Source organism: Drepanopeziza brunnea, assembly GCF_022702325.1.
Source record: "Drepanopeziza brunnea f. sp. 'multigermtubi' strain 214-2 chromosome Unknown ctg19, whole genome shotgun sequence".
Lineage (NCBI taxonomy): Eukaryota > Fungi > Ascomycota > Leotiomycetes > Helotiales > Drepanopezizaceae > Drepanopeziza > Drepanopeziza brunnea.
In genome coordinates this window covers 1,711,631-1,737,065 of record NW_027094082.1, presented here as the reverse complement: position 1 = coordinate 1,737,065, position 25,435 = coordinate 1,711,631, and the positions used below count along the sequence as shown (strand labels likewise).

The window sequence follows — 25,435 nt, the reverse complement described above, 5'->3', positions numbered from 1 at the left end:
TACGGACAGAGGATATTAAGTAGCGGTAGTGAGAGCGGGAATGGGTGTGGAATCGAAGTAGGGGTTTTTGAATTTGGTGTAGGTATCGTAGGATGTAGGTGTCGGCCGTATGGGAGAGATGGTCGTAGTGGACGACTACCGGTACCCTGACGGGAAGCATCTTGGTGGGTGGATGAGCGAAGGAGACGCTAGTTGGGCCGACTCCAAGCAGGGGGGTGAACTATTTTAGCGACTAGGTACCGGGGAATAGGTATACGTCTATATTTGATATATATACCGGTACATGTACAAATATCAAATATAAACACATGTACATATATACCTATGCCTTACGAGCTCTACAATGTACAGTATTGTACGATCCATGAGTCGGCTCATCTTGTAAATGAAAATATAGAGGTAGCTAGCTCCCAATACTCGCGACTTGGAAGGATACAGACTGGACCTACTTTGCATAGTATTTAGCTGTATCCTCAAGAACCTTCTGTTCTATGATGTGATACCAGATACGCTGTGCCTCTGAGAATGGGGCCGAGCATTGATTCCCGACACCGACAGGTACCTACCTATCTTCGAGGTGAAACACTTTGTGAGGTACCGGTACCTACCTGCATCCTTGGAGCGCTTTGGTTTCCCGAGATCCGTACATACTATGTGCATCGTATGGACCGCTTAGTATTTTTATACACCAATATCGGACAGGAATCCGATATTCCCTACGTACGTCCCGTAGACCAGGCCAGGACTCAAAAGATGTGGTAACGTTGTACCGTAAGTGATTTCAGTGTCCGTAAGGTAGGGCTACATCCGGAACTCGTCTATCCACGACTCCACCTACCATAAGCGCCCCACATCATATCAACACGTGATCAATGGCGCTAAGAGGCACCGGTCTGGTTTGGGTCGAGCATCGATCGGACACCGGTGATCATCATCACTGAAGCGACCACTTCATATCACACGCCCCTTAGAGCAGAGCAGTCGAGCATCCAAAATACAGTACTACCTTGCGCTCTCTTGGACATCGATCGAACTTTGAGAATGCTCTTTTCTGGCTGAGCTGCAGCTACCACTTGCTTACCCCTGCTTCCCAGGCGCATGCAGATGGTGATCGCGGAAAGATTAATCGGAGCCGCGGCCTGCCTACTCGCTTAGCAGCATGAATTCCAATGTCAACAAAAACAAGACACTGAACTATGTCGCCAGTACCACGCGTCACACTACGACCATAAATGCCCAGACGAGTGTTTCCCGTGCGGGCCTCAAGCGGACCTTCGATGATTTTCAGGATAAACAGAAGAATAGCAACCCTTTTGCTCTTTCCGACGTCATAGACGGACGCGAGTTCCGGCGTCCTACTTTTCAGAGCAGCACGACCAAAGTCTTGCAAGCCGGCACAGTTCACGATGTGTTCGATAGAAGTGGGTCATCCGAATACTCGCAAAGGAAAGTGCTTGCCCTCACTCCTTCCGTAAATGCAAATCCCATGCTGGATCTATCTCATCGAGCCTACGGACTTCCTCCAAAATTGACACACAACCTTCAATCGCTTGGGATCAAATCAATATACCCGTGGCAATCCGAATGCCTACTGAGAAGCGGCGCTTTGGAAGGGGAAGCCAACCTCGTTTACACAGCTCCAACTGGAGGTGGCAAATCCCTCGTTGCAGACATATTGATGCTCAAAAAGGTCATCGGTAGCTCCGGAAAAAAGGCTCTGTTAGTTCTTCCCTATGTTGCTCTTGTCCAAGAGAAGCTGAAATGGCTGAGGAAGGTTGTGGAGGGTATACCTAAGGTAAAAGATAGTCCGGACACACGGCCAAATGCGTGGCGAAATCGCGGGGATGAGAATACAATCAGGGTAGTGGGCTTCTTCGGCGGTAGCAAAGCCAAATCCACATGGCATGATATGGAAATTGCTGTTTGTACAATCGAGAAGGTATGCATCTGGCAGATAGCATACGGTGTGTGCTAACATCAACGAGGCAAACTCGCTGATAAATGCCGCTCTTGAAGAAAACACCCTTGGGAATCTTGGCGTGGTTGTTATGGACGAGCTACACATGATTGACGACGAAGGCCGCGGGTACATTTTGGAACTTATGGCCACGAAGCTCCTGTGCCTGGACCAGCATGTGCAATTAATCGGAATGAGTGCTACGCTCAATGTATGTACTTTCACACACATTACGGAACCTCAAACTGACTCGGCAGAATGCTGAACTGCTAGCAAAATGGCTGGACAACGCAAAATTCTACCATTCTAGATATCGGCCTGTCCCAGTAGAAGAGCATCTCGTTTTTGATAACGCTGTCTACCCAGCTTCAAGCTCCTGTCGATTCTACAAGACGGCTACCCAGTTGAATGCTCAACCTCAGACGCAGGCCGCAACGCAACTCCAAGCTCCAACACAACCAAAACCAGAAGCCTGTAGATTGATACGGCAATCTGAAAGCAAGGAGTTAAGGAACCCTTTGGTCAATGCAGTGGTTGCGCTGGCAAACGAGACTGCCCGGTCGGGGTATGGTGCATTGGTTTTTTGCAGCAGTCGAACAGGCTGCGAGAGGGACGCTGAACTTATAAGCCAAGTCCTCCCTCAACCTGAGGAGGTCGTGCCTTTCATTATGGAGAGACGTAGGGAACTGCTCAGTGAATTGAGGAGCACAAACACAGGTCTAGATCAGGTACTCGAGAAGACGGTACCGGTCGGGGTCGCCTTTCATCGTAAGTTACTGTAACATTTTAAACACTTGGCTAATGAGATCTGCAGATGCCGGGCTGACTACCGAGGAGCGAGATCTTATAGCAACAGCTTTTGATGAAGGAGTCATCAAGGTTATTGTAGCGACATGTAGTCTGGCTGCGGGAATCAATTTACCTGCGCGAAGAGTTATTCTTCACGGGGCTCGGATGGGAGCTGATTTGGTAGGTCACAGGAAACTCGTATTTCTGATCTCAATATATCATATTCTTCTTTTGTCTTTTCTCGAGGCCTTCTTTGAAAGCTATTACTGACTTCCCGTGCCCTCCCAGGTTGGGCCGTCAATGTTGTAAGTCTTGTCTGAGTATCTATTTCTTCGTCTCCGGCTGATGTTACTACAGGCGTCAAATGCGGGGAAGGGCTGGGCGGAAAGGCAAAGACGAGATAGGTGAGACCTATCTCTGCTGTCAAAAAAGTGATTTGGAAGATGTTGCCGAGCTCATTGAGGCAGAGCTTCCAAGCGTCGAAAGCTGTCTTTTGCCCGATAAGAAAGGCATTAAAAGGTTACTCATACACAAATAGAAACATTTTTCAGTGCTGATTTGGATCTAGAGCCTTGCTCGAAATAATCGCCACGAACATGGCGACAAGCGATGAGTCTGTGGACGACTACATGAGAAAGACACTCTTATACCACTCTATTGATCATAAAGAACTCGCAACCCTGGTCGAGACGACTATCAAAGAACTCGAGGAAGATCAGCTTCTTCACCGGACCGACTCGGGGTACGAAGCCAGTTTACTAGGCCAGGCAATTGTATCTTCTTCACTTACTCCTGAAGACGGACTTTTCGTCCACAAAGAACTCCAGAAAGCTCTCCAGGCATTCGTAATGGATGGCGAAATGCATGTCCTATATTCCTTCACCCCAGTTCAGAGCGCTCAGACGAGCATAAACTGGCAAAAGTTCCGCAAAGAGATGGAATTTTTCGATGAAAGCAATATGAGAGCACTAGAATTCGTCGGATTGAAACCTAGTATCATCAATAAGATGCGAGTAAATTCCTGCACTTCTCAATTGGTAGCTAACTGGGACAAGGGCCCAAGGTGGAACTATGAAAGAATCCACTCCACAAGAAATCGACACGGCACGTATATATAGACGGTTCTACACTGCTCTACAGCTCCGAGATCTTTGTAACGAGATGCCTATTCACGCCGTGGCTCGAAAATACGATATTGCTAGAGGGATGGTACAAAACCTGGCACAAACTTGCCACGGCTTCGCAGCTGGGATGGTCAAATTCTGCGAAAGAATGAAATGGGGAGCTCTCGCCGTTGTCCTTGACCACTTTTCGGATAGACTGAGAGCAGGTTCGTTTTCCGCCGCAAAGCCGACAGGATATAGGACTAACCCTCCCTAGGCGCGAAGCCCGATCTTCTTGCACTTGCTCAAGTGACCTATGTGAAAAGTCGAACAGCAAGGGTGTTCTGGGAGAACGGTTTCAGAACAGTAGCAGCACTCGCTGCAGCAGATGTCAAGGATATATGGCCGATTCTCTTGATGGTAAGTTTCCAGCCCTTGTATCGTCAGTCTTCTATTGTCTGATGTTAAGTTGAAATCGTAGGCACAGCCAAAGAAGTTGAAAACCCATGACTACGATGAAGCCAAATTTCACGAGAAGCTCCTTAATAAAGCAAACGTGATTTGCGCCTCGGCGACTAGAATATGGGTAAGATTGCTTTCGCAGAACCTCACGGATCTCAGCTAACCTAAGACAAGGAGAAGCAAATGCAAGAGGAGCTTGAGGAAGAGATGCTGGAGTACTAGGAGGGAAACAAGCATTGAACGCGAAACGTTGCGTGCACAGCACCGAGATCAGGACTACACACAAACACTTAACAGTCAACTCGAGTTTCCTTCTCAAGAGAAAGTACACATTCGGGGCAAGAAAAGCTTGCAACTCAAGAGAGACGAATGTACCAATCAGTACGGAGCAAGCAACCTTAGAAGTCTGAGAGGGTATGAAATCTATCGTGGATTGTAGAAGTTTGATTTGGCAATTGATTCTGGCTCCCAACGCTTGGTTGAAAGTCAACGGCGGCTAAAGATAGGAAGAGGCAGACATCAGTATTGTAATTAATTAGTGTATGAATCTATCCGTCGTTCTCTTAGTCGAAGGCAAAAACGAGACATCACACAACATCGAAAACAATCTCAACAACCAAGCACTTGAAAATATGGAAGAAAGTTGATTGCTTCAAGCCTATCAAAATTGTTTCCAGTGTCGCCTGCTTGCCCCTGACCAACGTGGCACGTGAGCGCTAATTCAGTTCAGGAAATAGGCGCTTGGGCCTCCTAGATTCCATGCTGTGTTCGCGAAGACACCTTGGGCAATCGACTCAACATAGTCACACTCTCAACTCCACATCAGAACAGCATCCCGAAGTTTCCTGGGAGCTTTAATTAATACGCTCATTTCCTCTCCTCACACTCTACCATTTTTGCTGAGCTTTGAGCACGGTCTCCGGTCCTCGGCGCCCTCCGCGCAGCGCAAATAACCAACATGGCGCCTGCTCTGCCCATCAGATTTACGGAGCTCCTCCAGGTCCGTAAAGATCTCCGCCGAAGTTCCAATCGTGTTGGAGCATCGCTGACTCACTTGTGCAGTTAACCAACCCCACGGTTGGCGTAGACGTAAGTACATTCGACCCTGAATACTGAGCCCTGTTTGGGTGCAGAGGCAGGCAGCTATGTCATTGACAAAATGCGAACTGATATCTCCATCTACAGCAAGCTTCAATCGGATTCAACTCATGTGTAAGCATTCACCCCCTACGCGTTGAGCTCGACTCCAGCTGACCTCAAACCTCAGACCCTCGAATCCGACTCCTTCATATGCGTCCGCGAAAAGAAGAATGAGGCCGCCTCTCCCGAAGTCGTCATCATCGAAATCAAGAACAACAACAATGTAATTCGCAGACCTATCAAGGCCGATAGTGCTATCATGCACTGGACCAAGCAGATCATTGCGCTGAAGGCTCAATCCCGGACACTTCAGATCTTTGACCTTGGCCAGAAGCAAAAGCTGAAGTCGGCGACGATGAACGAGGACGTCGTGTTCTGGAAATGGTTCAGCGAGACAACACTGGGTTTGGTAACTGATACGACAGTCTACCACTGGGATATATTTGATCCAAACCAGGCTTCGCCGGTAGAGGTCTTCAAGAGAAACCAAAACTTGACAGTACGTTTATATCTCGGTTGCCCCTGACAGTATCTAACCCCTGTAGGGATGCCAAATCATCAACTACCGTGTCAGCGACGATGGAAAGTGGATGGTCCTAGTCGGTATCACTCAACAGCAAGGACGAGTGGTCGGTGCGATGCAACTATACTCCAGAGATCGTGGTATCAGTCAAGCAATCGAAGGACATGCGGCGGCGTTTGGCACATTAAGACTTGAGGGAGCTCCAGCAGATACCAAGGTCTTTACGTTTTCCGTTCGTACTGCGACAGGTGCCAAGTTGCACATTGTCGAGGTCGACCACCAAGCATCAAACCCAACCTTCGCCAAGAAAGCTGTTGATGTTTACTTCCCTACCGAGGCCGTCAATGATTTCCCAGTTGCTATGCAAGTATCGCAAAAATACAGCATCATCTACCTGGTGACAAAATACGGGTTCATTCACTTGTATGATCTGGAGACAGGAACGTGCATGTTCATGAACCGAATTTCAAGCGAGACCATCTTCATTACTGCCCCTGATAATGAATCTGCCGGTATTGGTATGTACACACAATGCTCCCACTTCCAATGGAGTTCACATGCTAACAAGACATCTTTCTAGTCGGTGTCAACAGAAAGGGGTGAGTAGATCCCAGCTGCTGCGGCGTTTCTAAAAGGGGAGGAGCTGAGACTTGTCTTTCTCGAAGTTGAATTACTTGGCGAGAATAAATGCTAACCCCCTGGCAGTCAAGTACTTTCAGTTGCAGTTGATGAGACTACCATCATCCCTTACCTTCTCCAAAATCCTGCTAATTCCAGCATGGCGGTTAAACTTGCCTCTCGAGCCGGCTTGCCTGGAGCTGATAATCTCTATGCCCAACAGTTTGATCAGCTCTTGAACTCCGGAAACTACCCGGATGCTGCCAAGATTGCCGCAAATTCCCCTCGCGGTTTCCTTCGAACACCTCAGGTGAGAGCATCCGCTCCAGAAACTCATACTTTTATGAATACACTAACTTATTTGTGTAGACGATTGAGCGCTTCAAGGCCTTGCCTTCCGCACCTGGACAGTTATCCGTGATCCTTCAGTACTTTGGCATGCTCCTTGACAAGGGAACTCTCAACAAGCACGAGACCCTGGAGCTCGTCAAACCGGTCCTTGCACAATCTCGGAAGCACCTCCTTGAAAAGTGGATGAAGGAAAATAAGCTTGACTGCTCCGAAGAATTAGGTGACATCGTGCGGCCTCATGACCTCAACTTGGCTTTGAGCATCTACCTGCGTGCTGGTGTCCCTGCCAAGGTCGTTGCTGCTTTCGCTGAGAGTGGTCAATTCGATAAGATCTTGCCATATGCCTCTCAAGTCGGATATCAACCAGATTATGTAGTCCTTCTCCAGAACAGTGAGTTTTAAGTTCTTCTTTTGGAATCTTCTGTGGTCATGCAGTCTTTCATAATTTTTGAGGTTCCTACTGATTCGTTGAAAAGTCATCAGACTGTCGCCAGAGAAAGGATCTGAGTTTGCAACCCAATTGGCAAATAATGAGGGCGGCTCCCTCGTCGACATTGAGAGAGTTGTCGATGTGTTCCAGTCCCAAGGCATGGTCCAGCCCGCGACAGCTTTCCTCCTTGATGCTCTTAAAGATAATAAGCCAGAGCAAGCCAATTTGCAGACTCGTCTCCTTGAGATGAACCTGGTCAACGCGCCCCAAGTCGCCGACGCTATCTTGGGCAATGACATGTTCTCCCACTACGACAAAGCCCGCATCGCCACTCTTTGCGAACAAGCTGGTCTGTCCCAACGTGCTCTGGAGCACTACCAGGATCCTGAGTCTATCAAACGCGTGATCGTCAACATTGTAGCCACTCCCAACTTCAATCAAGAATGGCTCAATAGCTTTTTCGGTCGTTTGTCTCTCGAGCAGTCACTTGATTGCCTTGATGCCATGCTGAAGACTAACATCCGTCAAAATCTCGGAGCCGTTGTACAAATTGCTACCAAATACTCGGATCTTCTCGGACCCGTACGATTGATCGATCTGCTAGAGAAGTACAAGACCTCGGAGGGTCTGTTCTACTACCTCGGTAGTATCGTTAATCTTAGCGAAGACCAAGACGTCAACTTCAAGTACATCGAGGCCGCAACCAAGATGGGCCAATTTCCTGAAGTCGAGAGGATTTGTCGCGATAGCAGTAAGTGAAGTAGTTTCTTACCCCTATACGGCATTGGCTAATAATTAAAATAGACTATTACGATCCTGTCAAGGTTCGTAATTTTCTCAAGGAAGCCAAACTCACCGAACAACTTCCATTGATCATCGTTTGTGACCGTTTCAACTTCATCCACGACTTGGTTTTGTACCTTTATCAAAACCAGCAGTTCAAATCAATTGAAGTCTACGTCCAACGAGTCAACCCAGCCCGAACCCCAGCAGTCATCGGCGGACTTCTTGATGTTGACTGCGACGAGTCGATCATCAAGAATCTTCTCACGACTGTCAATCCGGCTTCCGTCCCTATCGATGAGCTCGTGTCAGAGGTCGAATCGAGAAACCGCCTCAAGATCCTTCTGCCCTTCCTGGAGGCTACTTTGGCTGCCGGCAACCAGCAACAAGCTGTCTATAATGCTCTAGCCAAGATCTACATTGACAGGTATGCTTCAATCTCCCTCCGCCTGACCTGCATCATGTTTTCAAACTCCACGATTTCATTTTAATTCTTGGAAAATGTGGAAGCATACTAACTTCGGGAAAGCAACAATAACCCTGAACGCTTCCTAAAGGAGAATGACCAGTATGATACTCTCGTTGTTGGTACGTTATGCCCCTGATATTTCCCCTATTTACCATGTCGCTAATAAATACAGGAAACTATTGCAGCAAACGGGATCCGAATCTTGGTATGTTATTAATCACTTTTCTTTTCCCCCTCCTAGACCCTAATTTCCACCGGATACGGTAAGATATCCTGGACACTCTGGACCATATCTTGCTCTGGACAACGCGCCCAAACTTGCCTCACGCTACGCCCCCTCTTTCCTTGGAGAGTTGTTCCCGCCATATACGAGGCATACATTCAGACACCTCCACAGCGTCCAGGCCCTTGTTATTGGTACGGAAGAACTCCCAACCAGCACTTACTGAACGCTCGCTTCGGACTTACCGGACAAAATTCCAACTACCAAGCCTCACTCTCGGGAATTTTCTAAGAGTCTGCCGAAATATCACAAGAGATGCAGGGGATACATTCGCCACTTGCTTGCCCTTGAACAGTCCGATTGTAAAATGTATCTGGGATCAACGGCGAGCTCCACTATCCTGTACAAGAAATACAGTCTTGAAATCAATCGGCACTTGATCTTGACAGCATTGCTACCACGTGGACCATGTCCGAATCATAGGCCGTCCGGTTCTTGCGCCACGATGCCAACCCAGCTCCTATTACGGTTACATCGCTATCATCTGGATCCTGACCCAATGGATCTGAATTTTATTTGTACATTTTGAGTATTTACTAACATTATCCAAGCGATGATTGCATTTAGCAAGGGACAAAATGATCTTGAACTCGTCTCGATCACCAACGAAAACTCCATGTTCAAGGCTCAAGCTCGATACCTCCTCGAGCGAGCTGACAATGAGCTCTGGAGCTTCGTCCTCAGCCCAAATAACATCCATCGCCGTTCTGTTGTCGACCAGGTCATCTCAACTGCAGTTCCCGAGTCTACGGAGCCTGATAAAGTTTCCATTGCGGTTTCCTCTTTCTTGGCCGCTGATCTGCCCCTTGAGTTGATCGAGCTCCTTGAGAAGATTGTGTTGGAGCCATCTCCTTTCAGGTAAGCTTGTCCACTCCACCGGCTTCATCGAGGTCGCACTAACTGATTGCAGTGACAACGAGAATCTTCAAAATTTGCTCCTTCTCACGGCGACAAAAGCAGACAAGGGCCGAGTCATGGATTACATTCACAGACTCGAAGCCTATAACGCTCCCGATATTGCAGCCATCTGTATCGAGGTCGGTCTCTTCGAGGAAGCCTTTGAAGCTTACAAGAAGATCAATGACCACAAGAGCGCCGCCAACGTTCTCGTTGAGCATGTTGTCAGCATCGATCGTGCCCAGGAGTACGCCGAGCGTGTTGAGCTCCCCGAGGTATGGAGCACAGTTGCCAAGGCTCAACTAGATGGTCTCCGTGTCAGTGATGCCATTGCATCCTATATCCGTGCCGAAGATCCGAGTAATTACAACGAAGTCATCGAGATCGCTACTCATGCTGGCAAGGACGAGGATCTGATCAAATATCTTCGGATGGCAAGAAAGACTCTCCGAGAGCCACCGATCGACACTGGCCTAGCTTTCGCATATGCCCGTACTGACCAGCTCAGCGAATTGGAGGACTTCCTTCGAGGTACTAATGTCGCTGACATTGAGGTATCTGGTGACAAAGCTTACGCCGAAGGTTACCACCAGGCCGCCAAGATCTTCTTCACGAGCGTGTCTAATTGGGCTAAGCTTGCAACTACCCTTGTCCACCTCGAGGAATACCAAGCAGCTGTCGAGTGTGCTCGTAAGGCAAACAATATCAAGGTCTGGAAGCAGGTCAACGCTGCATGCGTGGAGAAGAAGGAGTTTAGACTCGCCCAAATTTGCGGTCTCAACCTTATTGTTGATGCCGAAGAGTTGCAGGACCTTGTCAAGCAATATGAGCGCAATGGTTACTTTGACGAGCTCATTTCTCTACTTGAGCAAGGCTTGGGTCTCGAGCGTGCCCGTAAGTCCCATCCTTTCATATTCTTTGATTCCTCATGTTCCAATGCTAACCCTTTAAAAACAGACATGGGTATGTTCACTGAACTCGGTATTGCGTTGTCTAGATACCACCCAGACCGCGTGATGGAGCACCTGAAGCTTTTCTGGTCGAGAATCAATATCCCAAAAATGATTCGTGCCACCGAGGATGCCCATCTTTGGCCAGAACTGGTTTTCCTCTACTGCCATTACGACGAGTGGGATAATGCCGCTCTTGCCATGATGGAGCGTGCTGCCGATGCATGGGAGCACCACTCATTCAAGGACATTGTCGTTAAGGTTGCCAACTTGGAGATCTATTACCGTGCCCTCAATTTTTACCTTCAAGAACAGCCATCTCTCCTGACTGACCTTCTTCAAGCCCTTACGCCTCGCATCGACGTTAATCGTGTTGTCAAGATGTTCGAGAAGTCAGACAATATTCCTCTGATTAAGCCATTCCTTCTCAATGTTCAGACCCAGAACAAGAAGATCGTCAACAGTGCGATCAATGATCTGTTGATCGAGGAGGAGGACTACAAGACACTGCGGGATTCCGTTGAGAATTATGACAATTATGACCCTGTCGAGTTGGCTCAGCGTCTGGAGCGTCACGATCTGGTCTTCTTCCGCCAAATTGCCGCTAACATCTACCGAAAGAACAAGCGCTGGGACAAATCCATTGCTCTTTCGAAGCAAGATAAGCTGTTCAAGGATGCCATTGAGACTGCTGCTATGTCTGGCAAGTCGGACGTAGTTGAGGAGTTGCTGAGATACGTGAGTGTTTACAAAATCTTGAGACATGAAGATGTGGCTAATTTGAAACACAGTTCGTTGATATCGGCAGCCGTGAGTGTTACGTTGGTATGCTTTACGCTTGCTACGATCTCATTCCCATCCACGTTGTCATGGAGATCTCATGGCGCCACGGTCTCACCGATTTCACCATGCCATTCATGATCAACTACCTGGCTCAACAAGGCTCAACAATTGAGATGTTGAAGAAGGACAACGAGGAGCGCAAGCTACGTGAGAAGTCGAATGAGAAGGAGGAGAGCAACGCCCCGATCCTTGGAGGCAACCGACTGATGATTACTGCTGGCCCAGGTGGACGACAATCGCCTGCTCCCTTTGCTCAGACCAATGGCTTTGCGCCTCAACCAACAGGTTACGGTGGGTTCTAAGGTAGCTAAGGTAGATGACGAGGACCGGAGTGATTTACATAATGACGGAGCATCTGAGGTGTACCTTTTCTGGGTCTGACAGCGGGGGTTCTTCTTTGGGGATCATGTCTCATATTTCCTTCCCTTATGGCTGTAGTTGTACGCCCTCCACAACGAAGTACACGCTGTTGGGTTGATTCCTGAAAGGGGTCCGTCCACCTGATAGGGAGTACGCCTGTAACTGATAGGGAGCGTCTGGTGCTTTGCTTTTTCTAGATTCGCGGATGTATTTTGAACCCGATTGTACTACAACTGGCTCCCTCTTCAGCGGTGACATGACATCTTTGGGTAGCTCGAGAGGACGAGCCCGCGCATTAGTAAGCCGAGTGATTGATAATCATAGGTGTCGAAGAGATAAGAGGTCGGAGGCGGACAAGGCCAAACACACACACACACACACACATCACATGTAAGGCGAGAAGTTTCTCAGCTGCACTAGGTTCCGATTCCTGAAAGACTGGGCTCTTTTTTCCTCCCAGCTGGTTTCAGTCCTTATCTTCACATCTGCTCGCTTTCATGCCCCGACTCGAGTGAAGGCCCAGGGAGGGAGAGGGGGCCTCGGGGCCTCTGGGCCTCTGAGCCTCTGAGCCTCTCACTATAGCAACCGACGTAGGAATGAGTGGTGGCTGGCTGTCTGTCTCTGGCAAAAAGGCCGAGCTGAAAGAAGTCGGCGCTTGGCGGAGAGAAGAGCGAAAAGGGTCGAAGCAGGAGAAGAAGGGATTCGCGAATCTCGACGTCCTGCTGCTTGACTTGTTTTTCCTTACAACTTCGTCTGTAGTTGTTCTGTACAACACAACAACCTCCCTCCCTACCACGGCCGAGGGTTGGATGTGGCAGTAGTGGTAGCAGTAGTGGTAGGCAGCAGCAGTAGCAGCAGCAGCTTCGCTATGACTCTTGGCAGTGTGAGGTGTGATCACTGCTCGTTGATCGTTGATGGACTGATGGGACTGATGGGATTGATGGGATTGATGGCTGTCTCTCTGGCACTGCTTATCGGCGGTCTGAAACTCAATTACGAAAGTACACGGCCGCATGCCGCAGATGGAGTCTCCACATTCAGATCTGCACATCCCGCCCCGCCCCGCCCGCCCCGCCCGCCCGCACTTGAGGAGCAACTCTACTACCACTACCGGGACACATACAGTCCGTATCTACGTACAACTAGTGCAACTACCTAGTACTACTGCAACTAGGTAGGTCCCTTGGGTACGCTGATTACGCTACGACCACCACCATCTCCACCACCTCCTACGCTACTTCCCTCGTACCAAAAACACGGCCGGGCTGGCTGACGTCGACAAGGGACTTCTCCCAAGCCCAAGTCAAAAGCCAAGACTTCTTGCTTGTTCACAAGAGCCGAGGCGACCAAGGGTCCAAACTGGATAAAGCAGCTACTACCACCACCCGCGGCTCTCTCCCTCTCCCTCTCTCTCTCTATCTCTCTCTCTCTCTCTCTCTTCACTACGGACTTCTTCATCTTCCTACTCCTCTTCCTCTTCCTCTTCCTCTTCCTCTTCTCCACACCGCCTCCTTATCAAGATCCATACAGCTTTAACCTTTGCCTTAAAGCTAACTTAACTTAACCTTTGTTCACGCGCTCTCGACTGAAGCTCCCACAGCTCTACTTGACCCCCTCCCCTCCACCCACTCTACCCCTCCCCACCCCTCCTTCAGCAGATCCGGTCGAGCTCGGCTAAAGACAGCTCGCATAGCTACAAATCCTACCTACCGAGCTAGATTAGCGACCGAGATATCAATACCAGCTCTCTTCCCTCCCCCCCCCCCCCCAATTCCTACTTCTCCCTCTCTACACCACCACATACATCATCTCTGAAACAATTAAACCCCTTCCCTCTTCCCAATTATGGCCGAACACCAGAGTGTCCACGGCGAGCATGGCGGCTACAGTGAGGTCTTCGAGGAGGGTAACGACAGTACCCAGCAGTCGCAGACCATACACCGCATCCGCGCCAATTCCAGCATCATGCAGCTGAAGAAGATCCTCGGTGAGCACCGCCCCAGCGTAATCGCTTGGCGCATTCTGTGGCTCCTCCTTGTGCGTTTCTAATGCTGACGACGAGACTTGGGATTCTACAGTGGCTAATCGAGGAGAGATCCGTAAGTCCCAAACTCCGTTACTTCTTTCTCCCTTCACAGGAGGACGCTGTGCGAGACAGGAGCTGACCCTTTGTAGCTATCCGTGTACGTACGCTGCTTTGCGGGGTAGGTCTGAGCAGCCTGCTAATCTGAGTTTGATCTTCTAGATATTCCGTACCGTAAGTTGACACGGTTCAAATCTTCTTTGAGCTCGTACGTAATGCATGTGTTGACTCGCAGGACAGGCCCACGAACTTTCGCTGCAGACCGTCGCAGTCTTCAGGTAGCTATCGATTGGTACGTGGCGATACATACGTGGGGCTGACGGACTGGCAGTTATGAGGACCGACTCAGTATGCACAGGCAAAGTCAGTAATCCCTCGTACCATCCGCTGAAGACTGTGCTGACCGTACTTTCAAAATCCAGAGGCCGACGAGGCGTATGTTATTGGAAAGCGTGGACAATACACCCCAGTTGGTGCATACCTGGCAGGGGACGAGATCATCAAGATTGCCACACAACATGGAGTTCAGATGATTCATCCTGGTAAGAAGCGGCTCGCATCTCGAATACAGACGTGCTAACTCTCCCTGCAGGCTATGGGTTTCTCTCCGAGAATGCTGAGTTTGCTCGTAATGTCGAGAAGGCTGGCCTTATCGTACGTTGCCCAATATCCTCCTCATGAGTGTTGCCCATATCACGCTAATGCATGCCTCCAGTTCGTTGGGCCCTCTCCAGAGGTTATCGACTCTCTTGGCGACAAGGTCTCTGCCCGCAAGCTGGCAATCAAGGCGGGCGTACCAGTCGTGCCCGGAACCGAAGGCGCTGTTGCCAAATTCGAAGAAGTGAAGAAATTCACGGACGAATATGGCTTCCCAATTATCATCAAGGCTGCATACGGAGGTGGTGGGCGTGGTATGCGAGTTGTGCGAGAGCAATCTGAGCTGGAAGACTCCTTCAACAGAGCCACTTCCGAGGCCAAGGCTGCTTTCGGCAACGGAACCGTTTTCGTTGAGCGCTTCCTCGATAAGCCTAAGCACATCGAAGTCCAACTCCTGGGTGATAATCACGGAAACATCGTCCACCTTTACGAGCGTGACTGTTCCGTTCAACGTAGACATCAGAAGGTGGTCGAGCTGGCCCCGGCCAAGGATCTTCCACCTCAGGTCAGAACCAGCCTTCTGGATGATGCCGTTAAGCTTGCCAGATCGGTCAACTACCGCAATGCTGGAACTGCCGAGTTCTTGGTCGACCAGCAAAACCGATACTACTTCATCGAGATCAACCCTCGTATTCAGGTCGAGCACACCATCACCGAGGAGATCACCGGCATCGACATCATCGCTGCCCAGATCCAGATTGCTGCAGGTGCCAGTTTGGCCCAGCTCGGACTGACCCAGGAGCGCATCTCTACCCGAGGGTTCGCAATCCAGTGCCGTATCACCACAGAAGATCCGGCCAAGGGCTTCTCACCGGATACAGGAAAGATCGAGGTTTACAGATCCGCTGGCGGTAATGGTGTTCGATTGGATGGTGGTAATGGATTCGCTGGTGCGATCATCACTCCTCAGTAAGTACGATTCGCTTACTCCCTATCCCGGGCCCTGTAATTTGATATCCGATCTTGGGAACCATCCCATACCCCTAACCCTGCAAAGCTATGCTAACCTCCCTCCTGTTACGACTCCATGTTGGTAAAATGCACTTGTCAAGGATCGACCTATGAAATCGCTCGCCGGAAGATGCTTCGTGCTCTGGTCGAGTTCCGTATCCGCGGTGTCAAGACCAACATTCCTTTCTTGGCTTCACTCTTGACCCACCCTACCTTCATCGAAGGTACTTGCTGGACTACGTTTATTGACGACACTCCGGAGTTGTTCGATCTTGTTGGTTCCCAAAACCGTGCTCAGAAGCTGCTGGCCTACCTGGGAGACGTGGCTGTCAATGGTTAGTTAGTTTCCGCAGCGTTTGTTCGGTAAACTAACTCTGTAAACAGGCAGCTCGATCAAGGGACAGATTGGAGAGCCCAAGTTCAAAGGTGACATCATCATGCCCGAGCTGTTCAATGACGACGGCACGAAGATTGATACAACCGTTCCTTGCCAGACCGGCTGGAGAAATATCCTCGTTGAGCAAGGCCCAGAGGCATTTGCCAAGGCCGTCCGCAAGAACAAGGGATGTCTTCTGATGGACACCACTTGGCGTGATGCCCATCAGTCGCTGTTGGCAACACGAGTGAGGACAGGTGAGCGCAACTTCCTGTTCTTTTTCATGGATGTCTCGAAGTTGCTTGAGTCTCAGAACTAACATTTGCAGTCGATCTCTTGAACATTGCCAAGGAGACCAGCCACGCATACAGCAACCTCTACAGTCTTGAGTGCTGGGGTGGGGCTACTTTCGATGTTGCCATGCGCTTCCTCTACGAGGATCCTTGGGATAGGCTCCGCAAGATGCGCAAACTGATCCCCAACATCCCCTTCCAGATGTTGTTGCGTGGTGCCAACGGTGTTGCATACTCATCGCTGCCAGATAACGCCATCTACCACTTCTGTGAGCAGGCAAAGAAGCAGTAAGCTACACCTCCCTCGCCCCATACTCTCCGATTTGCGAAACATAGGCTGACATGCAAAATAGTGGTGTCGACATTTTCAGGGTCTTTGATGCCCTGAATGACATTAATCAACTTGAGGTCGGTATCAAGGCCGTTCACAAGGCCGGCGGTGTTGTCGAGGGAACAGGTAAGAGGATTCTGGGAGATGTACCAATAAGCATCCGCTGACTGCCTATTCCTGCATAGTTTGCATTTCGGGAGACCTACTTGTGAGTTGACGGAACATTTCGCCAAATCCCTACTTGAGCTGGACTCAATAGCTACCATGTTGGACGCTGCCCAACTCAATTTCCCAGAGCAGTTGAGCTCATGCAATGACCCATACGCATTTCATTTCGTCCAAACACGATTTTCTGTCATTTACTAATTTTCAATCCAGAACCCCAAGAAGAAGTACAATCTCGAGTACTACTTGAAGTTGGTTGATGAGCTGGTCGCCTTGAATATACACGTTCTCGGTGTGAAGGATATGGCTGGACTTTTGAAACCAAAAGCCGCCACTCTTCTCATCGGAGCCATCCGCAAGAAGTATCCCGACCTCCCAATCCACGTTCACACCCACGATTCGGCTGGTACCGGTGTTGCATCCATGGTTGCTTGCGCAAACGCTGGCGCTGATGCTGTTGATACCGCCACCGACAGCTTGTCTGGAATGACATCTCAACCAAGTGTCAGTGCCGTCCTCGCCTCGCTCGAAGGTTCGGATCTCTACCCGGGATTGAATGTCCACCACGTCAGAGCCATCGATACCTATTGGTCTCAGCTTCGTTTGCTCTACTCTCCCTTTGAAGCTGGCCTCCATGGGCCCGACCCTGATGTTTATGGTAAGCATCCTCCAAGCCCCTGTTGTCCTCGACCTTTCCTGAGTAGTGCTGACAAGTGCCTTGCTACAGAACACGAAATCCCCGGTGGTCAATTGACAAACATGATGTTTCAGGCATCCCAACTTGGTCTTGGTGCTCAATGGGCTGAAACCAAGAAGGCTTACGTGCAGGCAAACGAATTGCTTGGGGACATCGTCAAGGTCACACCAACGTCGAAGGTTGTTGGAGATCTGGCTCAATTCATGGTCTCCAACAAGCTCAACTTCGACGATGTACAGAAGCGAGCTTCCGAGCTCGACTTCCCAGGCTCTGTTATTGAGTTTCTCCAGGGCTACATGGGTCAACCTTACGGAGGATTCCCCGAGCCTCTCAGAACCAATGCCCTCCGCGGCAAAACGAAGCTTGACAAGCGTCCTGGTTTGACCATGGAACCTCTTGACCTTGCTAAGATCAAGAAGGATATCCACACCAAGTATGGCAGCGTCACTGAATGCGATGTCTCCAGTTATGCCATGTACCCCAAGGTCTTCAACGATTACCGCGACTTCGTTCAGAAGTACGGTGATTTGAGCGTTCTCCCTACCAGATACTTCTTGTCGCGACCAGAAATTGGCGAGGAATTTCACGTTGAGCTGGAGAAGGGTAAGGTTCTGATCCTGAAGCTTCTTGCGGTTGGTCCGTTGTCCGATACTACCGGACAGAGAGAGGTCTTCTACGAGATGAACGGTGAAGTTCGACAAGTCACCGTCGACGACAAGAACGCTGCGGTGGAGAATACCAGCAGACCCAAGGCCGATGCTGGAGACAGCAGCCAGGTTGGAGCACCAATGTCTGGCGTGGTTGTGGAGATCCGTGTCAAGGAAGGTGGTGAGGTCAAGAAGGGTGATCCGATTGCAGTCCTCAGCGCTATGAAGATGGTAAAGCTCTACTGTCGAGTGATTTTTGAACACATGCTAATATGCACTTTAGGAAATGGTTATTTCTGCTCCTCACGCTGGCAAGGTCGGCTCACTCCAGATCAAGGAGGGTGATTCGGTTGGAGGCGCGGACCTCATCTGTAGGATTGTGAAGCCAGGCGATCAAAAGTGAGGATGTGTTTTGGAGCGGTGTACAGTGTACAATGGAGAAGCAACCAATTGGACGGTGATGAATAGATGATGTGGGATAAAGCAGTTTTACGGATCCAAGATTGTCGGGCATTCAGGTTGGAAGTCGCTGGCTCGGAGGCTGTAGTTTGTTGTCGAGCCACGATTAGTGAAGCTCGGGCGTTGGGCCTAGATATTCAATAACTCTACAACACTTTCGCTGCCTGTGATTGTCATGGAACTTTGTTATTGTTGATTTTTTCATCCTTTTTCTTGTTCTAGCATGATTGAGGTCGATTCTCGAAGGAGAAGCTGTTGCAAGAAATCAATCTCTATCTAGATTCCCTATGATACGACTCTGGATTCCCAAGTTCGACGTTATGCATGACATTTGATTACACGTCTACGCTGTCCCGAAACCATCCCACACAACGCCCAATGTGCAATCAATAATATACTGTGCTAGACTATTCCCATCCTGCACATGCCCATCCATCTATTCCACAACCCACTCCCAACCCCATTCTCAACAAGAAGATCATTTCCACTACCCTCTCAACACTCTCGAGATCCTTCTTCTCCTCTTCCTCCTCTTCTCCTTCTCCCCCTCCTCTTCATTTTCCCTCCCACTACACCCCAAGGCCCTTCCTCTCGCCCGTCCATCCATCCACTCATCCATCCACTCATTCCTCCACTCATTCCTCCACTCATTCACTCACTCACTTGGTCCGATCGGTCCCGTTGATCATATTATTAAACACCTTTCCGATTGTCGACGGCTGTAGAATTACACCCCCCCCCAAAGAAGGAGTAAGAGTCAGCAAAAGCGGTTTCTCTGAGGCTATTTGAAACAATGTGTGTCTTGTGTGAGGGGAATTTTTTTTTTTTTTTTTTTTTTTTTCAATTCTCCTTTCATTTTCCTCTTCGTTTTTCATTAAAAATAAAAAGGAAGGGGGGAACTATCGCTCACCTCCTGCCGCTGGTCGCTGATGCCGTCCTGGAACTTCTGGCTCCCGACGCCCTGGTGCTCGCCGTTGCCGGCGCCGCTCTCCTGGGCCTGGCTCCCCAGCTTGCTGGCCACGCCGGGCGTGTGGTGGTTCGTGGCCCCCGCGCGCGAGTACGCCGCCTCGATGTTCTTGACGCCGGGCGTCTTGAGGCTGCTGCCGGAGAGGAGGCCGCCGAGGATGGAGGTGCTGCTGGTGCTGCTGGCGGTGTTGCTACTGTCGTCCTTGGGCTCGGTTGGGGTTGTTTTTGTCGAGTCTGACATTATTATGTTCTGGGGGGGTGTGTGTGTGTGTGTGTGGATTGAGTGGTGAGTGCTTCTTGTGGGGTGAGGATGTCTGGGATTGGAAAATGTGTTTACTGTATATGTTTATGTTTATGTGTAGGTTGAGAGTAGTGAGGGGAGGCGAGAAGTCGGTCTTGTCTGATCTGGAAACAGCGCCTCCCATCAACCACATCCACCATCTCTTCTTTACATAATCACTTTCTCGCCACGCAGCTCATGTTTCAAGAAGATCGAAAGGGCCGTTCTCGTGATGGGCACGTCATAGGCTGTAGGTACTGCCTATCGCTCAGGGTCTTTGTCTTTGACAATCTTCTAGTAGCTAGTGCATTTTTGGGGTGTTTATATCACTCAGCCTTAAGCGAGATCAGATCGGGGAATGAATTTGGGGTCAGGATCGGCAGCGAGTTATCATCACATGTTGTTGTCTGAGTCGCTGAGAGCAGTCTCGGAATGTTGTGAAGGAAGGATTGGCTTCTCTAGTCAGAGTTACTCATACATTCCCACATTCCCCAAATCAATAACGCCGTGTCCAGCTCGCTCATTTGCTGGGCCACATAGTAGAGACAAGTGTGATACAGTCACCGTCCCGACGCCCAGTGATCAACCACATAAGACCACTCTCATACAACCGATTTTAACATCATCTCCAAGCTACTTTGGGGGTGAGCCAGATACGAAGCTGCAGTCATAAAAGTCAGCAAGATGATCTGTTTATAAACTCTCTCGCCTTCTTTCTCTCTCCTCAGATTCATCCATTATTTCCACCATGTTGACAGAAATTACGTAGAGTAGATCTCGTAGACATACTTGTTCCACAGCTTCCCAATGACGCCTGGCGCAGGCTTCATCTCTGCGAAAGACTGGCGTCTCGCTTGTGCACCGGCGTCGCTGCTGTTGCGCTTCTGATTGACGAGGCCGGCGAATTTGGTGCCGTTGGAGTTCTGTAAGGCAGGTGGGAGGAGTGGTTAGTGACTGAAGACTCGTTTGGATTTTCGATGGCTAGGTTGGGGAAGAGAGACGAACTCTGCGTGGAGCATTGCCGGTTATACCGACATTGTTGGCTGGTGATGCGTCGGTTCCGGTGCCGCCCATCATCGCGGAGGTTCTTCCCGACGAGGCCATGATGATGTTTGTTTGAGGAGATGTTTTGAGGTATAGGTGCAGAGGTGCGATGGTGGTAGGTTGGTTTACTTGGTAGTGTGAAGAGAAGTTGTTGATATTTGGATTTTGGATGTTGGGATGTTGGGATAACTAGATGAGAGTGTGAGGTACTCGTATGTGTATACTTATATACATAGACATCAGGACAAAGGATCTGGCGCAGATGGCCAATGCGTTGATGATGATGATGGTGGTGGTGATGATGATGACTTCATCACCCAGCTTCCCCCATCGAACTCTCGTGATGTTTCCAGCGCACGGGAAGAAGGTCCTACCCTCCAACCCTCCAACCCTCCAACCCTCCTGCCCTCCTGCCCCGTGGAAGTGGCATGTTGATTGACCCCCCTTGCTCGCCTAACGAGGAAAGTACCAATCAAGTCGACCGAGTTGTTGTACCAGTCAGCACCAACGTCTGTCCGGTTCCAACCCTCCATCCATGACGACGAATCGGGGATGTGCGATATGCGTTGAGCGATGAGCGATGTCCATGTCGATGTCGAGGTCCATGTCCTAGCGCGATCGCGGGGAAGGCCATATGGCAGCCATGATCTGGGGTTTCATGGGGGAGAAAGTCAGTGCGCGAAGCTGCGACGTGCAACAGAAGGCCCTGGCGCCGGATCGGGCATGATGATTGGCAGCCCCGCAGAAAGGGCAAGCCAGGTGTGCGATGTGCAACAAAAGTCCGTATACGGGCCGTATATACTGTAGGTACACTACTACAAGTACTACGTACAACGTACAACTAGGTGCCAACCCAGGGACGAGGCATCATTGGAGAAGGAGGCGTGAGCTGGGGCATGCTGAATCGTAGAACGGAGGGGGAGGCGCATGCCTGGGAACTCACTCACGTGGTTTTGTGTATAGTAATCGAATCGTCTCGGACTGAGCAGGTGAGTGATGTGATGGGAAAAGATAGTGGAACTCTTCAATCGCCCAATTCATTTATACCTCTGGATATTGATCCGATGTTGATGTACCCAATCCAGAGTCTGTTCCCGTGGAAGTGACGGCGAAAACATGACCACAGTATACCATACCACATACGCATCTGCACCGAGAAATTGTATGAAGTAATGTTCATTTGTTGCAATGGAGTACTCCGCTTCCTCTCCAAGAAGCAACAGGACGATCCCGCAGTCGCTGCCCTCGACGCCAACGGAAAAGCAAAAAGTCCACCACACGCAGTTCACAAGATCAAGGAATATGTAGACTGCTACAAGCCGGTATGGTAGCCGGTCGGGCTCGGAGGCCGTAGCAACTCCATGCGGGAGAGCTGGCTGGATGCTGCTGCTTCGATTCATGGCGGTCAATCAACGTACATGCAGATGTCCGAAGTGCAATCCGGCACGCCCCCAACCCAATCCAGCCATGCACTGTCTACCACTTTTCCCTCAATCCATCTACCTAACGATACCCTCGAAGCGGTTCTTGAACCACTTGACGGTCTCGTCACGCTTGATCTTGTGGGCAGATCCAACACGGGTCTTCGCACGGCGGCGCTTGGCAACACGCTCTCCAGGACGGGTCCTACTTGTTGTCAATTCCAGCCCCGGCTATACCAGACGATGTTAGGTACTCACATGCAGCAGAAGAAGTCCATTCCGTAAATTCCGATCGCGGGGTCGTACTTGATACCGAGATCGATGTGCTCGCTGATTCCGAAACCGAAGTTACCAGTCTCAGAGAAGTTACGCTTGCGGAGCTCGTATTCCTTGACCTTCAATCCACGCTCCAGGATCTCCTCAGCCTTAGGTCCGCGGACGGTGACGTGGACAGCGATTTTTTCGTTACGACGAATACCAAAGGTTCGGACGGTGTAGCGGGCCTTGCCTGTAGAAGAAGTTAAATATTGTATATTGCCAAGTCGCGGCGGCGGGAACATTCGTACTGTAGACGGGAGTTTGACCGCTCAATTGCTCGAGCACCTTAGCAGCACGGGTAAGTCTGCAGAGTATTAGCAGGCACTCTTCATAACTCTCTCAAGGGGCTCTTCGAAATCGTCGACTCCCGGGGCGGGTGACTGACCTGTCACCAGACTCTCCGACGGAGATGTTGAGAACCAGCTTTTGGATGCGGAGCTCCTTCATGGGATTCTCGGTCTTTGCGGCTTCAGCCATTTTGAATGATGCTGGGGGATTGTCGAGAGGGTGGTTGGTCGTGAGGTCGTTGATCAAAAAGAGAAGTTCGCGATAGAAAAGAATTAATCTGTGTGGATGCGGCTCGCTAAAATTGCCGCCAACGCCAGCCCCTGTTCAGACTAGCGTCAATATTCATTCAAACTCGATTCGGGTGGCCTTGCTACCCTCATAATATCTAGGCCGTCTCCATAAGCTTGCAAGAGCTCAAGAGAAGACTGAAGTCCCCGAACTTCAAATTCACATTCTTTGAAAACCCCAGAGGAGTCGCTCGTCGCGCATCTCCAACTCAACATGGCAAACAAGCAAGGAAAGATGGTGAGTTTGACCTCCTCCCCCAGCTCTTCAAGCTCTATGTTGACATTATAGGCTGACTTTACCCCTCCTCCTAGGCCGGCCTCGTACGTTGAAGCATATGCGCAAGCTCTGAAGCTATTGCGTATCCCATACTGGAGGAGCGCGTGCTGATGTGCATATAGATCAATTACCGGATGAGGGTCACCATGAACGATGGCAGGCAGATGGTTGGACAGATGCTGGCCTTTGACAAGGTATTCAGACGCTTGGATACCATAAATTGAAATGCTAACTTCTTGCATAGCATATGAATCTCGTCCTCGCCGATACCGAAGAGTTTAGACGGGTTAAGCGGAAGGCGAACAAATCTGCAGCTCCAGGCGCCAGCGCAGCAGCTGTGGTCGAAAACGAGGAAAAACGTACACTGGGTCTTACAATCGTTCGAGGCGCACATATCATATCCCTCTCGGTCGAGTCACCCCCTCCAGCAGACGCATCCGCGAGATTAGGAGCTAGTGCGCCAGGAGGAATCACCACTACGCTTGCTGCTGGTGCTGGAATTGCACGACCGGCTGGACGGGGCGCTCCTGTGGGACTGGCTGTATGTTGATCTATCCTGCTTCGGCTCGTTGCTGGTGCTAACGATTTGTAGGGTCCTGCTGCTGGTGTTGGTGGACCCCCAGCTGGATTTGGAGGCGGATTTCCAGGTGCCCCTCCGTTTGGCAGAGGAGGTAAGAAACCCTGATAGATGGAGATATTCTTTACGCAGATTCTGATTTAAGTTATAGCACCTCCCCCAGGATTCGCAGGTGGATTCCCCGGCGGACAAGGACCTCCTCCAGGATTCGCTCCAGGAAGCTTTGCTCCTCCCCCGAGAAGATAGTCATTCTGTTAATGAATGCAGGGAGATTTATGAGGAAAATGGGCACTGGTGGGAGAAAGAGTCGTGCACAGGACAGGCGTTGAGGGGAGTTTGGCTTTACATACCAAAACTGCAGATTCTTAGCATAGGCAGTCACACCTAAATCGAGTGAACTTTGACGTCTATTTCCATTTATTTACCCTAGCCAGCTCTTGAGACACTCTGTTTGACTTGGAAAACAAAATGACGGGCTGAAGATGGGCTGAAGACGGGCTGTCTTTTACACGTGACTCGGAGAGCTTTCGGCGGGTAAACCTGCAACTTGCTCCCAACGGGGCTCAAATGTTTTTCTTTCAAGTCAGTCACCTCCTCAACCCACCAAACCTACCTCTCACAATGGCGGCCTTCATCAAAGCAATTAACGCGAAGATTCGCTCAAACCCTACGACCAACTACCTATGTTCTACACGTACGTTCCCCAATTGTTACAGGCATTCCGAGCTGCAATGCTCTGAGCTGTCCGAACTGGAATTCTTGGAACACACAATGGTCAAGGAGTGAGACGCTAGACTGTGATACACAGGCTTATTGCGGGTGTGAACAGATTTCTGGGGCCCGGCTTCGAATTTCGGTATTCCAATTGCGGCCGTCATGGATACGCAGAAGAGTCCTGAACTGTACATGCGCCCATTCCCCTCCACTCCCAGCCCAATACAGGACTAACCACAGTCCCTCAGGATTTCCGGCCAAATGACAGGCGCCCTTATCATCTACTCTGCGACCTTCATGCGCTACGCGCTCGCCGTGCAGCCCAAGAACTACCTCCTCTTCGCCTGCCACTTCGTCAACGAGAGCGCGCAGCTCACCCAGGGGTACCGATGGCTGCAGTTCCACAAGTGGGGTGGCAAGGAGGAGATGATGAAGCAGAAGGCTGAGAGCGGGCTGAAGGGGGTGGTGGGCAAGGTGGAGAGCGGGGCCGAGAAGGCGGTTGACACGGTCAAGAAGGCTGTGGGCAAGTAAGGGTCATAACAGGGCATCACATCACGAGGATGACTCGCTGGAGCTCCAGACGGGAGATGGGCATGAGGATGGGCAGAGGAGAGACGAGGATCAATTTGCTGTTGCTTAGAATGGG

General features: G+C 50.2%; 9 protein-coding genes across 10 annotated transcripts; 6 read left to right on the top strand and 3 right to left on the bottom strand.

Moving 5' to 3' along the window:
- Positions 1–1,159: 1,159 nt before the first annotated feature.
- L3040_009259 (uncharacterized protein) lies at positions 1,160–4,533 on the top strand (the record flags this gene model as incomplete). The annotated part of the gene is made up of 12 exons (XM_066155915.1): positions 1,160–1,939; positions 1,986–2,168; positions 2,215–2,522; positions 2,586–2,725; positions 2,772–2,926; positions 3,035–3,051; positions 3,104–3,265; positions 3,315–3,755; positions 3,802–4,076; positions 4,127–4,269; positions 4,331–4,435; positions 4,486–4,533. 12 exons carry the CDS (start codon positions 1,160–1,162, stop codon positions 4,531–4,533), a joined length of 2,757 nt encoding a protein of 918 aa, XP_066010196.1.
- Positions 4,534–5,269: 736 nt separating this feature from the next.
- Positions 5,270–11,900, top strand: L3040_009258 (uncharacterized protein; the record flags this gene model as incomplete). Its single annotated transcript, XM_007290366.1, has 16 exons — positions 5,270–5,311; positions 5,374–5,400; positions 5,497–5,523; positions 5,579–5,950; positions 5,997–6,492; positions 6,555–6,573; positions 6,680–6,902; positions 6,962–7,334; positions 7,420–8,124; positions 8,178–8,583; positions 8,686–8,744; positions 8,798–8,830; positions 9,460–9,766; positions 9,819–10,699; positions 10,763–11,493; positions 11,547–11,900. The coding sequence occupies 16 exons, from the start codon at positions 5,270–5,272 to the stop codon at positions 11,898–11,900; spliced, it is 5,055 nt and encodes a 1,684-aa protein (XP_007290428.1).
- A 1,903-nt stretch (positions 11,901–13,803) lies between these two features.
- On the top strand, positions 13,804–15,611 carry L3040_009257 (uncharacterized protein; the record flags this gene model as incomplete). Of its 2 annotated transcripts, none has more annotated exons than XM_066155914.1 (9): positions 13,804–13,945; positions 14,037–14,057; positions 14,134–14,141; positions 14,204–14,215; positions 14,282–14,319; positions 14,373–14,404; positions 14,464–14,583; positions 14,634–14,695; positions 14,757–15,611. In XM_066155914.1, the coding sequence occupies 9 exons, from the start codon at positions 13,804–13,806 to the stop codon at positions 15,609–15,611; spliced, it is 1,290 nt and encodes a 429-aa protein (XP_066010195.1). The 2 variants fall into 2 exon arrangements, with proteins under 2 accessions (XP_066010195.1, XP_066010194.1); XM_066155913.1 differs by having other exon boundaries at positions 14,134–14,145; positions 14,277–14,319.
- A 114-nt stretch (positions 15,612–15,725) lies between these two features.
- Positions 15,726–18,561, top strand: L3040_009256 (uncharacterized protein; the record flags this gene model as incomplete). Its single annotated transcript, XM_066155912.1, has 8 exons — positions 15,726–15,984; positions 16,034–16,282; positions 16,354–16,606; positions 16,672–16,775; positions 16,835–16,857; positions 17,028–17,472; positions 17,542–18,389; positions 18,442–18,561. 8 exons carry the CDS (start codon positions 15,726–15,728, stop codon positions 18,559–18,561), a joined length of 2,301 nt encoding a protein of 766 aa, XP_066010193.1.
- A 715-nt stretch (positions 18,562–19,276) lies between these two features.
- On the bottom strand, positions 19,277–19,824 carry L3040_009255 (uncharacterized protein; the record flags this gene model as incomplete). Its single annotated transcript, XM_007290368.1, has 2 exons — positions 19,277–19,336; positions 19,528–19,824. 2 exons carry the CDS (start codon positions 19,822–19,824, stop codon positions 19,277–19,279), a joined length of 357 nt encoding a protein of 118 aa, XP_007290430.1.
- A 672-nt stretch (positions 19,825–20,496) lies between these two features.
- On the bottom strand, positions 20,497–20,967 carry L3040_009254 (uncharacterized protein; the record flags this gene model as incomplete). The annotated part of the gene is made up of 3 exons (XM_007290369.2): positions 20,497–20,524; positions 20,653–20,786; positions 20,869–20,967. The coding sequence occupies 3 exons, from the start codon at positions 20,965–20,967 to the stop codon at positions 20,497–20,499; spliced, it is 261 nt and encodes an 86-aa protein (XP_007290431.2).
- Positions 20,968–22,406: 1,439 nt separating this feature from the next.
- On the bottom strand, positions 22,407–23,123 carry L3040_009253 (60S ribosomal protein uL5; the record flags this gene model as incomplete). The annotated part of the gene is made up of 4 exons (XM_007290370.1): positions 22,407–22,533; positions 22,587–22,836; positions 22,895–22,950; positions 23,032–23,123. The coding sequence occupies 4 exons, from the start codon at positions 23,121–23,123 to the stop codon at positions 22,407–22,409; spliced, it is 525 nt and encodes a 174-aa protein (XP_007290432.1).
- A 312-nt stretch (positions 23,124–23,435) lies between these two features.
- Positions 23,436–24,321, top strand: L3040_009252 (uncharacterized protein; the record flags this gene model as incomplete). The annotated part of the gene is made up of 6 exons (XM_007290371.1): positions 23,436–23,459; positions 23,534–23,542; positions 23,621–23,692; positions 23,743–24,039; positions 24,091–24,169; positions 24,227–24,321. 6 exons carry the CDS (start codon positions 23,436–23,438, stop codon positions 24,319–24,321), a joined length of 576 nt encoding a protein of 191 aa, XP_007290433.1.
- A 375-nt stretch (positions 24,322–24,696) lies between these two features.
- On the top strand, positions 24,697–25,320 carry L3040_009251 (uncharacterized protein; the record flags this gene model as incomplete). Its single annotated transcript, XM_007290372.1, has 3 exons — positions 24,697–24,769; positions 24,905–24,977; positions 25,038–25,320. 3 exons carry the CDS (start codon positions 24,697–24,699, stop codon positions 25,318–25,320), a joined length of 429 nt encoding a protein of 142 aa, XP_007290434.1.
- Positions 25,321–25,435: the final 115 nt, after the last annotated feature.